Below are 18,439 nucleotides of genomic sequence, written 5' to 3'. Positions count from 1 at the left end.
TTAAAAGGACCACAGTAAAAGAAGTCAATAAAATCATCGAAAATATTAAAATTAGAAAGACCCCAGGTTTCGACTTAATCAACGGAAAAATTATAAAGGAGCTTCCACCAAAAGCCGTCAGGATGTTAACAATCATATACAACGCGATACTCAGAATCAAACATTTCCCTATTAATTGGAAACTAGCACAAATAAGCATAATACAAAAACCCAAGAAAGACGTCCACCTAGCTACATCGTACAGACCAATTTCACTACTCCCAATAATGTCTAAAATACTGGAGAGAATAATACTAAATAGGATGCAGGAAATCATCACACAAAAAAGCTTAATCCCAACACACCAGTTTGGCTTTCAAAAAAAACACGCTACGATCGAACAAGTACACCGACTCACAAACATGATTACTGAAGCCCTAGAACAAAAACAATACTGCACCGCCATATTTCTTGATATAGAGAAAGCTTTTGATAAAGTTTGGCATGAAGGTTTATTATATAAGATAAAACTAAAATTTCCCACTGCCTTATACCAATTAATAAAATCATTAATAAATCTAGAGGACAGAACATACTATGTCAAAATTCAGGATAGCACCTCTGATATCTACAAAATCAAGGGTGGCGTTCCTCAGGGCAGTGTAATGGGGCCCACACTTTACACCCTTTATACAGCTGATATCCCCACTACAACAGATACCACATTACTCACATTTGCTGACGACACAGCCATATTAACTACACACGATGACCCTAGAATAGCTTCCAAAACGTTGTTGAAGGTTTATTATATAAGATAAAACTAAAATTTCCCACTGCCTTATACCAATTAATAAAATCATTAATAAATCTAGAGGACAGAACATACTATGTCAAAATTCAGGATAGCACCTCTGATATCTACAAAATCAAGGGTGGCGTTCCTCAGGGCAGTGTAATGGGGCCCACACTTTACACCCTTTATACAGCTGATATCCCCACTACAACAGATACCACATTACTCACATTTGCTGACGACACAGCCATATTAACTACACACGATGACCCTAGAATAGCTTCCAAAACGTTGCAAAAGCACATACAAACACTCGAACGGTGGCTAAATCACTGGAAAATAACTGTCAATACCGAAAAATGCAATCATATCACCTTCACATTAAGAAAAGGCATTACACCACCTATCATACTAAATCAATACATTATACCACAGACTAAAGCAGTCGAATACTTAGGATTACATCTAGACTCCAAACTCACCTGGAAACAACACATAAAGAAAAAAATAGAACAAATCAGAATTAAAAGGAGGGAAATGCAATGGCTCACCAACAGACATTCTAAGTTATCACCTGAAAATAAACTACTAATATATAAAACAATCATAAAATCTATCTGGAAATATGGAATTCAACTTTGGGGCATGGCTGCCAAAAGCCATATTGCGAAGATTGAATCATTACAATCCATAGTTCTCAGAACAATTGTTAATGCTCCATGGTACGTCCGTAATGACGAAATTCGTAAAGACTTAAATATAACACCGGTCTCTGATGAAATAACGAGACTGTGCAGAAACTACAAAACCAGACTGGAGCAACATCCCAATAGTACAGCCAAGGAACTCTACTCAACGGATCAACCTAGAAGACTATTACGGAGAAAACACCCGATGGATCTGCTACTCTGAATGAAGAGAAAACTTCACAGCTACAAAAAGCAATTGTCACCGACGTTTCTCCAATGGGATAAATGTCTACGTGCTGCTACCATCACAAAACCACTAAACCAACTTGCCGAATGTTCACACCTGGACAAATTGCAAAGACTCGAGGGAAAAAAAAAAAAAAAAAAAAAAAAAATTGTTGTTCAGGTTTTATACCGAGTTATCTAGGTTAATGCAACATTATTAGTGAAACAGTACCCTTATAAATCCACCCAAAGATCCTTGTTCTATGTATGTACGTTGAATGAAGCTCGTTCTAGTTCCTGAATCCATATGATCATTCAGACTTAGGCCAAAGAAATCGAGCAACCAGGGGGATATTCGATTGTTAATCTCGGGAAACGAGGGAACGGGAGCGACGCATTGTCGGTATGTGCGGGGCCCATAAAGCAGGAAATGGTCTAGCCGCAAAGCAAATTGAACGTCGCGGTTAAGCATAGCCTCCGGTGGCAACTGACGCGCGCAAAGTGATTCGGTCCTGATTGATCGATCGGGGAGAAGGCAGTTTTCAAATGACTGCAATAAATTTCTCAGCTTCCGATATTTCTCCGAAAGGAATCAGGGATCGTTCGAATGCTTTCCGTCCGCGGCAGAAATTCGTTTTCCCCCGAAAGAACAACTCCTGACACGGCCCCGTAGAATTCGGCCAGACCCGTCAGAGTCAGGCTTCCTTGGACGTAATTCCAGCGTAAAAATAGTCAACCCGCCCGTGCCACGCCGCCCACCATCTAAGAATAATGCGTTTACCCTAATTTTGACTTCGTCCTTTCGAATAAACGGAGCCGATCGATGGACTCCATTTATTTCGGAGCTGCCAGAATCACCGGGACTTTCCGGACGTTTCCTCCGAACGTGAGAGTTACCCAATAAGTTCTTCGTACGTGGTATATGATTCGCTGATTGACCTGGTTTGGAAGGATTCGAACACTGTAATCGTTTTCTAGGCAAAGTATTTTAACAACTACATTGTTTCTGCTTCGAACGCTCGATTTGGCTGGCTGCGAGGGATGGGGTTGTCAAGGTGGAAGATACCAGTGTCCATCATCGTGATGGATGGTTGATGGTGAGAATGGATACCTGTGTGTCAGTACCATCCCTATTTTCAGAGGAAATTAACCGCAGGATTCTCCTCTGATGTAGGTATCTGGGTATACACTGTATTTTGTGGTTACCTATGTACTTATGTATTGAATTTAGGGAAGGTTCGTTGAATTAATAACGGTTTTTTTTGTTCCGTTCAGTGGATTTAGGAAGACTTTCATTAGTTTCTTTTTTTGTTCTTCTATCTTTTAAATTTCGGTTATAAAAGGATTCATAATAGCGTAAAGTAGGTACATATTTTAAGAGAAGTAACTAATGTTATTAACAAAGATTAATGAAGTATAGGTTACATTACAAAAGAAAAATGTACTTTCGTTGTCATTCTTAACTTTGTATTGAATAATTACAAAGTTTCAAATATTATAGTTACCATCAGAATTGTCATCTTGCTTAAAAGTGAAATTATAATATTTTAGTAGTACAAACTAAGTGCTTGTGCACAGAGCCTATAATACGATCTAGTAGCTTTATTATTAAATAAGACAATCACATTTTAGGTAACATACGCTACGATAAATGTAATCAGTGTAAATGAAAGAAATCCATTTATAAAAAGAAAAAACAGAAATAATTCGTATCTTCATTTAAATTTAATGAACGTTATCCACAGACGTGAATATTTCAATAATAATGAATTATATTAATGCCCTTCCGAAACTCATAACTAGACTGTGGATATTTATGCAAATTCAGATTTTTAATATATGAATTCACTGAATTGAAATTATGTTAGAGATTTGTTTCCTTTGTAAAAGATTTTATTACGTCTAAGGTAAAGTAAAATTTGCACTGACCTTTCTCAATATTTTTACCGTGTTGTATTTTACTTATTCCCATTTACGGTAAATGCATAAAATCCAGATTCAGGTTGTAATTATACTCTGGACATCTTAGCCAACATTTAAGATCTACGAATGAAAGAAAAAATTTAATTGAAGGTTTTCAGAAAGCAGAAATAAATAAAATATTTACACTTAAAATCAATAATCTACTCAAAAGTGTAAATAATGTAACTAGACTTCCAGACATTCCTGATGCATTAACTTTACCATAAGTACGATCAAAATTCTTATTTTTGCATTAGACAGCAGTTCATTGCGGTTTCAATCGAGATCTGCATGTTTCGCTTTTCGACCACGTTACCCACTACGATAACCGTTGTCACGAGTGTATATCCGTTTTACGCCATTGTGAACGTTCTTACCACCATCTCTCGGTCCTTTTTACCAGAAGGGATAAAAAGTTCCTGGCTCGCGTAACCGACTCCTTCTTGATCGGCTAAAACGGTTCCCGCAATTACCCTCTTAACCGGATAATGCGGGCGGGTGTTCTCGTTTCGTCACGTCGCACAGTGGGGTATTTGATCCGAAAAGCTAGCCAAAACTATTCTAAAATTTACTCAATCTTCAAACTCTCATAACTTTGTTACTATTCATCCAAAGTTGATGAAACAAAAAACATTTTGAAATTTGAACATTCTTCTTTTTGGTTCTTCAAATGAATTTTATCAAAATGGTTCTATAGAGGGTAAAATTGACCTTTAAATAGAAGTGTGCCAAACTGTACTTTTCCTTGATGTTCGTCAAGTGCTACGGAGTACAAACAATATTTATTTGAAATTTTGATATATACCGCTGGAAAGTATGATCGTTTGTCTTTAAAATGAAGTAAACCTCATTGCAGAATGATGTTGTTTAATAAAGATACAGCCCTTTATAGTCCAGTCGGATTAGACTTCAAAACCCCCATTTTAAAAAATAACTTTAAGTAGCTATGTTTTTACATGAAACTGTTCGGAAAGTCATTAGAAATGAAATGTATACATTTGAAACTCATGAAAAGTTGGGGAATATTGTTAAAAGAATTCAAAAAGAATTGAGAAACATGTTTTTTGCTTGCGGAAGGAAATGTAAAGATTTTAGAGAAAAAGAGGTCAAATAGAAAAATTAGATATTAGAAATACCTACAAAGTGAGATACAGTACGTTAAAATCGATCCACGCGTTAAGTTGGAAAAGAATCCTAACTGTCGAATAGGCTGTTTCTTCAGTTGTTTAATACTCGAAGGGATTTGACCATAGAGATTTGAAATTTTAAGCGAATATGGTCTTCATTACGGTTAAGAAGTGTGCCAAATTTCAGCATTAAATATTCATTCGTTTTTACAAAAAGTCATTTATGTATCCGAAAAGCGTCGTCGGAAAAGTTAATGTCTACATCTTTGGCAAGTCGGACAGCAACCAGAGGGTGTATTTTTTACAGCTGGAGAGTTGTACTCATGTGCACTTTCAGACGAAGTGAATGTTTTAAATTAAACCACCCAAATATGACTCCAAAGTATCGATATCTTTTTTTCTCGTAAATCATTTGAATATCTTCTTCAATTTCGATTGTATCGAATTGCTGTACAGACCACTCGATAGCTGCTATGTTTCTACACATTTTAAAACAAAGTACTCCACTCTATGTTAACTCTATTATGAATGTCGCGTAATATTGGCATATTAAAGAAATTGTAAGAATAAAGAATTTGCTATTGTATATTGTTGTAAAAGAAATTATAATTGTTCACTATCTGAACCTCTTTTATTACCCTCCGTCTAAAATTAGATTTATGTTTACTCAAGTTATTGCTGACTTTGTTACAATTACTCAATTAATCGCTTATTCATGTATGCTATTTTGAATAATATAAGTAATATTGATGAGAAAAATTCGCTATAAAACTGAGATAAATTTGAAAGTTGCACATTTTCTAAATTGAAAGAACAAAATTTGTTTTATACAGCTTACATCTGTAATTTTGTGTATATTTAGCATTTAAACACCACCTATGCTTAATAAACAAATCGAATCAATTTAAAATATAAAAAATCAAAGAAGTAAACATTTTCGGTTTACATTAACTTTTTTTAAAAATTGGCCACGCTATTGTTAATACCTCGTCGAGCTACCCCAAATTAAAAAAAAAATCATCGTTCTACTGTCATTTATTGCAGAGAAAACCTAAATTTTGCCGACTCCGCCAGGTATAACGAAGTAACACACAAATGAACAAAAAAATGTTCCGCACGCCTGGCGCTCTCGCGTCCCATGAATCAACACACGCATGCGATGTGCGCCTTTATTGTTACCACACAACAATTACGACTACTATGCCTTTGGTAGAATAATACAATACAAAAACGTAGGAATCGAAATGATGTGAATTTGGTAACGTGACGCGTCTGTTTAGTTACAAAGCGAACACGCGTGCGACTCGCTAATGTAAATTTTGTTAGAATTTACCCGGAACAGCAACGAACAAATATCCTCAACTAACTGTGAACGATAAAATCTAGAACACAATCAATTAAGGTTTTTATTTTTGTTTTGGGTTCGTCGATACTTTAGTCCCATACGGGCCCTTTCACCAGATCGCCTTGTGTGGAAATCAGGGAAGATAAATACTAGGTAATATAAAAGAAAGTAAATGGGTTGAATTTAGAAACAGAGAATTATATATATTGAATTATAATAGGAACATACATACATTAACTTTGGTAAAATGATATAATAATAATAGTATGAAATTTTAAATGTGTACAACTCAATAGCTCAGGATATAAACGATAGAACCAACATACAAAAATAATGAACTATACGAATATAATGAGAAGAAGAAATACTTAACAGAGGTTATCGCCAAAAGAATACTATTACGCACAGTTGCTCGGCACATATACGGAACGGTTTGAATTTTAGATTTCAAAGACAACCAAATACGCGTATACAAATTGTAAAATACAAAGAATTTCCAGTAAGGGACACCCCACAGTTGTAACTCAACTACTGGAATTTACCCGTCTTTGGTATTTATCGTGAATTGATCTGGAAGAGTAAGGGAAACGACTCACCTAGATTTTAACAGTGTTGGACACAATTTTCAAACAAAATTTCCTTTTTGCGAAATTCCTGGAATTTCCTGCTTCCCTTTTTGTATCTTATTTCTGGGTGTTATCAAAAGCGGAAATAATAAGGAAGAACACACACGCACTGCGATTAATTGAATTTAAGTACGGAATTTATATTGAATTGAGTAGAGTCACGAAATAGAACTGTTAGAACTAATAATAATTGTTAACACTAATTGTAAGTAAGTAACGAACTAAAGAAAAACAAACAAAATAAAATATTTAAACAATAAAATGAATTTTCGTAAGGTTATGAGTCCTTTTGTCGTATTTTCTAGCTGTTAGGCTAGCGCGAACAAAACTCTGTCTAAAGTAACACCTCACGGACCCTTCGACACGCACCTCGCGATTGTACATTGAAAAGTGTCGCAGCGTTGTACCCTCGGAAGAGACCAGAGCGGGCCTAGTCCGAATTTGTTTACACTGCATTACTGTGGTCCCTGACGAATCAGGCTGCGAGATTAGTGCGTTGAGGACCGTGATTCGCTAATTGAACGTGTGATAGGAGTGTGTATGTCTTTCCTCCTCTAATTCTATCTTTCTTCCTTTTCTTTCTCCGAATTAATTCCTTTACTCTTTCAGCCACAGCTATGAGAATCTTTGTTACGTTTTGATATGCTAACTGTACACCGAATTTTTATAAAGTTGTAGACGGAATGTTCTTAATTTATATGACGCCAATAGAGAGAAAGGCATAACTTCCACAATTAATTAAATGGTACATGAACATGACCATTATCCGATGAGACAGATCGTAAATGTTAAAATCAGATATGCCTTTCCTCTTACATACGAAATTCATATATGTATAGTAGGTAATGGGCTGACCGATATGTAGCAACGGAGTTCGATATATGATTTAGAATTTGAAATCAAAACTACGAGTTCTATGACAATTTAGATTATAATTTTGAATTTCACTGCGCACGCGAAGAAGAAAGTTCGAGATGATCGATATTTTATCGGACCGAACGCCAGAGGTTTACATTCGGCAGTTCGGCGAAGTAAATATTTACCTCGCGTTACAATCAAGCGGTCCGAGCGTGGGACCCCGTTAACTCCAAGGAAAAGAATGCGTTATACATAAAAGCTTATTTGAGTCGCCAATGAGAAAAACTATCTTACAAACATCAAAGACCGTACTGCGTTCGATTAGGGAGCTCCCACAATGATATGCATTATCGTAACGCATCACAGCCGAAGTAAAAGAAACACAAAAAAAAAACAGAATTTTGTTCGGAACGTAACACACGGCCAGCTCTCCCCACTCCACTCCAGTGCGCTGTCTCATTCGCATACCAGTACTTTGCGGATCTCTATCAGAGAAGTCTCTGAATGGATTAATTCAAAAATTAAATAACAGATAATTCAACTCTTCCTCCAGACTTCGTCCAAATTTGAACTCTTAATGTTGAAAATTGACGTTAGAGTGATTAAAAATAAAAATTATCTCGGCTCTTAGTTAACGTAGAGTGGAATATTTTGTTTTAGAATGCGTAGAAACACAGCAACTATCGAATGATCTATACAGCAATTCGATACAGTAGAAATTGAAGAAGATATTCAAATTGTTTACGAGAAAAAAAGATACCCATACTTTGGAGCCATATTTGGGTGGTTTAATTTGAAAAATTCACTTCATTTGGAAGTGTACATGATAGTACAACTCTCCAACTGTAATAAATACACCCTCTGGTTGCTGTCAGAATTAACTTTTCCGACGACGCTTTTCGGATAAATAAATGACTTTTTATAAAAACGAATGAATATTTAATGCTGAAATTTCGCACACTTCTTAACGCTAATGACGACCATATTCTCTTAATTCATTTCAAACCTCTATGGTTATATCCCTTCGAGTATTAAACAACTGAAGAAACAGCCTATTTCGACAATTGGAATTCTTTTGCAACTTAACGTGTGCACCGATTTTAACGTACTATATCTCACTTTATAGGTATTTCTAATACCTAAATTTTCTACTTGACCTCTTTTTCTCTAAGATCTTTATATTTCATTCTACAAGCGAAAAACATGTTTCCCAACTTTTCAGGAATCTCAAACGTATACATTTTATTTCTAATGACTTCCCGAACATTTTCATGTAAAAACATAGCTACTTAAAGTTATTTTTTGAAAAAAGTCTAATTGGACTGGACTATTAAAAGAAACCTATATTTTTCAAATGTTTTGTGTACGGTAAGATATCTATACACGGTGTAATATATATGTATAATAGAAAGACATCAACGAACCTTAGTTCTAATAAAGTTAATAACATATTAAAAACTTCAACATTAGGAAGTGACAGACGAAATTTACAATAGGTAAACATCAACTGACAGCCATGAATGCACGCGGTTTGATTGTTGTTATGATCATAAACATTCTGATTTATGGTATATAATGTATAAAATAATATGTATTTGAAGAATATTTTTTATTTGCAATATATAATAGTATTAACTTTCGTCGGAAAATGCTTTGCAAGATTCTTCATCAGACTGTATTTCTTGCTTATGATGTATCTGTTCTTCATCGATCTATCATTTACACCTCAATTACTCCATCATCAGATCAACCATACGATATACGCCTATGGTATGATCCTTTGCCTTCATAACAAGCTAAACTGAATCCAAAACGGATGGTTTTTAACGAAGTTATAGTCATTTACAGAAACGCAGACCATTGAACGGTGCCATGCACGAAAGCATGCAACCATAAAGAGGCAGGCATTTCTGTAAATGGCCGTAACTTCGATAAAAAACATCCGTTTTGGATGCAGTTTGGCTTGCTTTAAAGGAAAAGAATCATTATTTCTGAAATAGATGAATAATTTTGAACACTGTTGTCTATGAGGAACATCGGTTTTCAAGTATGAACGAAATTTTACAATTTGAAGGCCCGTTTTATAAGGGAAGATTTTACCTCTTGCGCACCGATTTAAATAAAATCGAATGAAAGGGTCAAAAAGTAGAAGGTTCAAGCTTTAATTTGCTTTTCATATATACAATTTCCAACGAATATTAACAAAGTTATGGAACATTGAATCACAATTATTTTTCACTAGTACACAAGTGAGGCGATATTTTGGGCCAGAACTGTAGTTTTAGCACCTTTTAGCACCTAATTTTTTAAGAAATATATACAGCAATGTCCAAGAATTAAAAACAAATAAAAAGTAAAGGGGTATTTTGGGGTGGAAAAAAATTATTCAAAGTTTTATACTTGATTTTTCATTTGAAGTAATTCAAAGTTTTATACTTGACTTTTCATTTGAAAAAAAACAGTGTTTTCAAATTGTTATTTTATTAAAACCACACAAAAAAGTGAAGGAAACAAGATGCTAAATTATTCAATATACCTCCCTCTATATCCTACATACTTTGTTATTGCACTTCTTTAAAACTACACTTGTAATAAATCACTTTTTTAATATAGGTCTCTTGGCATTTTCTTCCAGCACAGAAATTGTTGACTTTCAAGCCTCAATTTGTTGCTAAGTACTGCTATTTACGAAACAACAATATAGCAGTTTACTTTTATTCATTGTTAGGAACATACGGACAAAGTTTCATTCATTTTAAACATAAATGAAATTTGGGGTTTTGGCCAGTTTTTCGGGTCAAATACCCCAATGTGCGTCGCCAGGCTTCATTGATTATTTAAAGTCCGTTTAATCATTGGACGGCTCGGGGAGTAAGGGTAGTTACCCCCGAGCGGCATGGTTCTTGCAGGCTACCGCCATCTGGCGAAAAGTCGGCGAACATTTTTAACCGTGACTGCAGACGAAACAAATTGATGATACGTCTCTTGGGAGAACATTCACCGAACGATGTTTACACATTAATGATTGTAGTGATAGGAAAATTGATATTTTTGCGGAAAATTTACAGCAAGATTTATATTTCTAGTTAAGATACTGTCATGGAAACGTGCGATGTTTTTAAAGATAAAAGGCCGTGATATTACTGCAGTATCTTGTAGATGCATAGAACGTTGAACTTTTTGTCATAATGTCATTTAATTCTGCAAGACAGTTTTATTGAGCTACTTTGAGAACATCTGTGACCTTTTATTATAAGAAATATTACACTGTCCCCTTATATTTAGAATAAAATTAACAGTTTATATACTTCCCTTTGAATGATTTTTACAGATGTTGAATCTTGCTTTGTAAGAGTTAGTATCTTCATTAATTTTTGTCACTTATACTAAACCAATGTCCAGTAATTCTATAATTTTGTAAGAATTTTGTAAACTGGCTATCTTCTTTAGAGTATTTCATAACTGTGAGAAATTATCTTCAGTTCTGATTGTGAAAGCAATTCTCGATAAGAAAAATTGAAAGTACATAAACTTATAGACGGTCCCTTAAAAAGTTACAAAACAACTTTGTGGACTATTTTTTTCATTTTGGTAAATAAGAAGTTTCCATTACACAAAACAGTTGAGTGTTAGTTCGAGTAAATTATCGATAAGTGTTCGAAGACTTCTCTGCACTGGCACTGAGTGTTCAGACGTCATACCCTGCATTGGGGGAGTCCCCTGTGGTATCGAGTGGAGCATATTCTGATGTTATTAGTTTTTTCGTGAGCAGACGCGTAAAGATCACATAAAGGTCAACTTTGTTTTTTTAAATGGAACGAGGTATTTTTTAATACATCAATCGATGCAGCTGGACATTCGTTATAAAAAAGTACTAACCTATGTATGTCGAATAGTTAGTAGTTCAGGAGATATTTCAATTTAAATAATTCGAAAATACAATTACTGTCGTACTTTATTACCATTCCTGTAAATTGTAAATAAACGTATACACAGTTTTATATTATATCAATCAATTCAAAAACATTTTAATGCTCATTTATTTCATAGCCACTCCTTTATAACAATTGATGTGGCTCAAATGTCATTCTTCAATATTTTCGAAAAAGAAATGTCAATAATATAAAAACCGATCATACAAACTTGTATATCAAGTTTTTAATAATAATTTCTACCGGAAGTATTTATGAACATATGTTAAACATAAATTTTTTTATTCAGAATTGTATCTTCTACTAAATCGCACATTCACGTAATTTCCTATGGAAACAACGCAATATTCCTTAATTTACGTAGCCAACATTTGAAAAATGAAGTACCTATACTATATAATAAACCACTTAAAATTTTCCAACGAGTATCCGAACACAATCTGTAATATTTCATAAACTAAAGTTCCCGAATTAACGTACACAGTGCACATAGAATTGAACGTCCAATTACCACTAGAAAAGAATCTTAAAACCGTTTAAGCAGTTGTTATCACAAACATTATCTGAGTTCAGCAAGCGGATACTTATTCAGAGGGTATTAACGATTTACCTTTTCTCCGTTGGAAAAGATGTTTTCCGATGGTAGTTTAGAAAACATGTTTCTATGCTCGATCCTTTGAAAATCGTTTCCACTTACACACGAGGGCTTGATCTCGTGGACGTGAGCAAAGTTCTAGACATCCTAGGTACAAAGGCAAATGACGGAAACCACCTCGTATTTTTAACTTTATCAGCGACACACTCGCGGATAGAAGAGAAAAGTTTAGCTGACGACGAAGCGTTACCGTCCGTGGGACTTGCTACTTAAAACCTCGCCCCGCCGCGCCGTTTCCTATAAAAACGGTGGAGGCCACTTTACGTGAATATTTTCCATTTAGGGGCGTGTCTTCGCCGACGCGAGAAAAAGTGTACGAAGGAGTCGAGCGTTTCATTCGACCCTCACCAGACTCGTCTTTCCTTTGAAGCAGTGTGACGTAATTAATGGCGCGCTACGACAACATCGTTAGCTAGTCTGATAGGCAATTAATCGTAGACCAGGCAGAATGTTTTGAAGTACTTGATAGCTTATTTCCTTAGAGCGTATTGAATATTTGCGATCCTTTGAAAATTCTGCACATTTATTTCGATGAGTGGTATTAAATTTTAGTGTTCAATTGTAATGAATTGTGGACATAAAGCAATTTTTTTATTTTGTACCTGGAGACACTCTAATTTATATTTGGAAGGAATGGATACTGTCTTGTTTGAATGTGTGTTTAATGTTGCATTAACTACACATACAGTGGCGATCAAAAGTATTGGCACAGGAGGTATTTCTATACATAATGTTAAATAAATATGAAAAGAACGCAATTTCTTGTTTAATCCTTTTTTCAAACATAAGTCTGGAGTCCGAAGTTCAAATATATTACAAGTCATAAAAGTTAAATAGACCTATAACAAAGAAAAAAAATTAAAAACCATTTCATGGCTCGTTTGCAGCGGAACAAAAGTATTGGTACACATAAAAATTTCATGTTTTTAGGGAATTTTGAAATGAATATTTCGAATGTTTGAACCACTGTCATGCCCGCGAATGTTCCACGATTCAGTTTGATGTTCATTTATCATAAATTGTTGCCAGTATTGTTGTAAAAACAAAAACGCACAAAAATGGGTCGCAAATCGCAGGAGACAACAATTTCTGAAAGGGAAATAATATTGAATTTATCAAAAGAAGGAAAGTCTTACAGCTATTGCAAAAATAGTAAATAGAAGTCGTTTTGCGATAAGAAGTGTCGTTAAACGATTTTCTAACACGGAAAATTTAAGAAAATCTGATAGAAATGGCCGGCCACAAAAATTGACCGTTAGAAAGAAGAGAAAAATTATTAACACAATAAAGAAAAATCCTACTACTACCTCTTCAGAGGTAGCAGCACAATTAAAAAATGAAAATAATGTAAAAGTTCATCCAAGAAAGAAACCGCTCATTAGTAAGACGAGCAGAATAAAAAGATTAGAATTTTCAAAAATGTATGTAAATAAAGATTTAAACTTTTGGGACAAAATTTTATTTTCGGATGAAAGCAAATTTAATATTTATCAATCGGATGGGCAAGTTAAAGTATGGCGGCAATGTAACACAGAATTAAATGAAAGGAACACCAGTAAAACGGTCAAACGTGGGGGTGGCGGTGTGCTAGTATGGGGGTGCATGAGCTCTTCTGGCCTAGGAGAGCTTGTGTTTATTGATACTATAATGGATAAATATGTTTATTTAAACATTTTAAAACAGAATCTTAAAAAAAGCGTGAATAAATTATATCTCGGAAACGACTATTACTTCCAACAAGATCATGACCCTAAGCACACCGCCTATATTGTTCGACAATGGATAGTTTTCAGCACACCTCATACGTTACCCATTCCACCACAGTCACCGGATTTAAATCCCATCGAGCATATTTGGAACGAATTAGCTCGAAGATTAAAAAAACACCATATTGTGAATAAACAACAGTTACAACAAGCAATTTTAGAAGAATGACATAAAATAGGGTCAGAGATAACGAACAAATTAGTGAATTCAATGCCTAATCGATTAATAGAAGTCATTAGAAGAAAAGGTTTAAATACCAAATATTAGATCTTACAATATAATAAATTGTATTAAAAAAACGTAGGTGTGCCAATACTTTTGTTCCGCTGAAAACGAGCCACGATGTGGTTTTTATTTTTTTCTTTGTTACAGGTCTATTTAACTTTTATGACTTGTAATATATTTGAACTTCGGACTCCAGACTTATATTTGAAAAAAGGATTAAACAAGAAACTGCGTTCTTTTCATATTTATTTAACATTATGTATAGAAATACCTCCTGTGCCAATACTTTCGTTCGCCACTGTACGTGGCTATTTTACTAATTTAGTATCAAGCAATTTATATAACATAAGCAACGTATAAACATAAAGTCTATCATTTGCTTTTTAGTATGTAATATTTGCCGCTATTTTATGAGGTTAATAGAATACAGATTGACCAAATGTTTTTTTCTGCAAGACGCTCAACATTCTTTGAACATTATTGTTACAAATTGATTAGATAAATAACAAGCCATTTTATTTAATCAGATGAATTTTCGCAGAAGCATTTGTATTGTAGTACATAAAACATACGATACGTTTGTCGACTTTTTTGTTATTTAGTTTTCAATAGAAGACTTCTAGTATCATTTCTTAGTGTGCATTTGTCTTGTAAAATACATTGGCAAATAATATTTGACGTATGTCTTTAGAAAGGAAATTCTACTCTTCTTTTCTAATCTTCCTTAAAACGTGAAGTCGTTTCTTCTCTGGTTTAGTCACTCTACAAGAAACATTGATGACATTAATAATTCGTATCACTATTTGAATTTTATTTACAAAATTGTTATATGTTGAAAGGAGCCCGCGTAACAGCTTGATTATGCACCCTGAGTTCAAATTTTAAGACTTTCTCGAGAAATAGGGTTACAGGCTTGTGTCGGGGACATAATTTCGCGATCTCTCCTTAATTCGTCGTCCAGTTACTTATCTCTTGTCTTGTTGGCCTATCATCACATTTTACCATTCTCCACTTTATTCTAACTGGAACGTGACCCAAGAATTTCTTAAAGCTTCATTAGCGTGGAAAAAGTATTTCATTCTATCAATGGTTAACTATGCTGTTCCATTGGTGGCTAGAATACCGTAGGAAATACGTTTTTCAATTGATTGAAATCTAAGAAATTAATACCGATTATTTACAATTCCCAATGTTGAGGATTCATTTATTGCATTATGAACAATCATTTCTTAAATTTAGAGTGAATTTAAATGAAAATATGAATTTATAAATTTAAGGTATGAATTTCAATTGTAACACAGATTCAAGCATAAATTTGAAACACTGAAATAGAAATAGCAACGTTTTATGTTAGAGAACACCTTCCTTTAAGGGTTAGAAGATGCAGACAATTTACTCTAAAATAAAAATTTATACAAAATACGACAAACCGTTCAGACTAATCTAACATTAGAAATGTTAATAAATTTGTGATTTTTTGCTAATTTTAATATTTATACTAAAATTTAAAACACACAATATCTCAGTAATATTCACCATCGTCGTCGAAAATCTGCCATTTTGATCAAACTCAACGGCGGGAAAATATACTAAATTCAAACTACATATACTGCCATCTTATCCCAAACACTAGTATATCCAATAACATAAAAGCGTTGGTCTACATACAAAATATTTACTATTTTAAAATATGTATACTTATAATCATAAAAATTCTAATAATTTAATTCCACCTGATTTCTTGTTCAGAACGCCCAGAATTGAATTTCGCATAGAATTAAAGAAACGCTACTCACATAAAAGTATGAAAGCGTAAAGGTGCATATTCACCAGCGAACAGTTCACAAACACTGTTCGCAAACAATGTTCGCGAACATTTTATAACCACTACCCGATCTTTTCCCGAACACTCCTCATAACTCGTAACATGTTCGCGAACACTTGTAAATAGTCTGCTGCACCAGTCTATAAATTTCTTGGGAGTAATCAGTTCCTTGTATGTATTCGTTGTGCACTTGCTATTTATTATAACTAAAAATTGTTAAAAAAGTGTCGATATGATTTTTTGGCGGCAGTCTAATAACTGGAAGCGTGAAAAGGAAAAGAGAGGGGAGCGTTTCGTCCCGAGCCTGCTAGTGGACCCGTCAGTTAGGCTACCTATGGTCTGTTTATCGAATGAAGTGCCCTGGGAGGTAGGCCCGACTTTTCGCGGTGTTGTCGCGATTGCGACACGTCTTCGGCACTTGTGTCTCTAACTCTTCGCGTCTTGGCCAATGACGTTCGACCGTCGACGTGCGTCCTCGTCTACGGACGTCTGCTTCCAACGCGCGTATTGTTCTCGCCAAACGTAGGAAAAGAATGGCGCGACCAAAAGAGATTCGAGAATAAAACAATACATACTTACGTATTAATGTGTGCAACGATAAACCTTTTCTATTCGTACTTGCAATGATGCTTATTTTTTTAATCAATGGAATTACATACGAAATACTAGAAGTGGTATTCCCGAGAAATAAATTGTAAAAATGACACAACATATATTTCGGGTATTCTATATACAAAAAACATGGAATACTATGCAAATTTGATGTTTGAAATAATATTTATTTATCTTTTATTCACATAATTGATACGGATATTATAGGCATACACATATATTTCGTAAAAAGGACGCAAAAGGAACATTGAATGGACAAATTTATTCGATGAGAATTTATTCAACGAATAAAGATACTTTCTTTATTCGAAGAGCGTTTTGCTATTTAGCTATTTTTTTCTGCAAAGTAGTTCGGAAGATCATTAGAAATGAAATGTATATGTTGAAAACTCGTGAAATGTTGTGGGGAACATTGTTAGTAAAATTTGAAAGTGTATGAAAAACATGCTTCTCGCGCGCAAAAGAAAATATAATGATTTCAGAGAAAAAGGGGTCAAACAAAACATAGATATTTTTAATACCTACAAAATGAGATATAGTAGCGTAGCCACCGCTAGCGCGGGAACTCGCTTGGCAAACACGTGCTCTGATTGGTCGGAGTTTTTCGTTAATATCCCGTTAACAAAGCCACGGATAATATTTTTGCTAAGGAAAAAGTTGTTTCAAATCATCCCAGGAACCCCTCATTTCCGGGAGTCGAAACAGTTTTGTGACACCCTTTTCATTATAATTCCTTATAGGAAATTTAATATTTTATTTATTAACAGGAACAAACTTCACCTAATTTCTACTAATTGTAAGTGCGGAAATCGCAAGAAAGTTAATTTTTTATTTAGTAAACACAAATTAACCAAACCTAACTTGTATCACCTTGCACAAAATGAAATATAACCGTAATTTTAAATATGCGAGAAACGTTTCTTACACGTCTTTTATGACATTACCATACCGTTTTTTAAAACTCTTTAAACGTTCCTGTTTCGTCACGAATCCTCAGCCGAATACATTGGTCTTTCGCGACTTCACACGTTGAATTAATATTGTGTGAGAAGTATTAGAAAATAATTAATCTAATACTGTTTAACCAAGTTTAATAATAAGTATCTATATGTATACAGCAGGTAACTATGGTCTGTTTGTCGAAAGATGATGCCTGGGAGATAGGCCCGAGTTTTTGCGGTGTTGCCGCGTTCGCGAGACACCTACGGCACTTGTGTCTCTCTCACTCTTCGCGCCTTAGCCAATGACGTGCGACCGTCGACGTGCGTCCTCGTCTACGGTCGTCTGTCTCCATCGCACGTATTACAAACCTCTCGAGAAGGACCTACATACAATCTCAAGGAGTGGGGATTGCGTTCGACACGCGCCCGTCAATCATTCGTTGTATGGCAATGGCGGAGGATGTTGACGAGACGCTGAACTTTTTCATACGTCAAGAGTTAAAATATATGAATAAAAAAAAGTTTATTTCTTTTGAAAGAATGTATTGTACCCAAATATTCAGCAACATATTAAAAGGGACGTGGAAATCGCAGGGTAAAGAAGGAAGTTGGTTTACCGAGCGTCTGAGCGAGAGGCGCTCGTGCCGAAGTGCTGAAGGTTGGAAAGAGACACACAGTGGCAATGAGACCTCACAACGTCGCACGAAATACGTAGCTCACGTTGTTTCCCCGCCAGGCCACGCGCCGAGGCAGGCCAACCTCCCAGGCATCATCTTTCGAAAAACAGACCATAAATACAAAGACAATACAAGAAGTGAACGGTATGGCGGTTATTATCCATCTGAAGACCGAGCGTCTGCAATTGGGGGTGTAGG

The 18,439-nt window shown here is 34.9% G+C and overlaps 1 protein-coding gene across 1 annotated transcript; it reads left to right on the top strand.

Annotated features, from left to right (window-relative positions):
- The first annotated feature begins 401 nt into the window (after positions 1 to 401).
- LOC107188146 (RNA-directed DNA polymerase from mobile element jockey-like) lies at positions 402 to 1,687 on the top strand. Its single transcript, XM_015576396.1, has 2 exons — positions 402 to 782; positions 884 to 1,687. The coding sequence occupies exons 1-2, from the start codon at positions 402 to 404 to the stop codon at positions 1,685 to 1,687; spliced, it is 1,185 nt and encodes a 394-aa protein (XP_015431882.1).
- The last annotated feature ends 16,752 nt before the right edge of the window (positions 1,688 to 18,439 follow it).

This window comes from Dufourea novaeangliae, unplaced genomic scaffold (assembly GCF_001272555.1).
Source record: "Dufourea novaeangliae isolate 0120121106 unplaced genomic scaffold, ASM127255v1 scaffold126, whole genome shotgun sequence".
Taxonomy (NCBI): Eukaryota; Metazoa; Arthropoda; class Insecta; order Hymenoptera; family Halictidae; genus Dufourea; species Dufourea novaeangliae.
The sequence above is the reverse complement of the archived record's forward strand: the minus strand, read 5'-3'. Positions and strand labels throughout refer to the sequence as shown.

What these genes read in the sequence shown, in the direction of transcription:
- LOC107188146 (XM_015576396.1), top strand. Translation starts at nt 402, where the DNA reads ATGATTACTGAAGCCCTAGAACAAAAACAATACTGCACCGCCATATTT. An exon ending in CTTCCAAAACGTTGTTGAAG is followed by an intron (nt 783 to 883) that starts GTTTATTATATA and finishes GTCAAAATTCAG; the next exon opens with GATAGCACCTCTGATATCTA.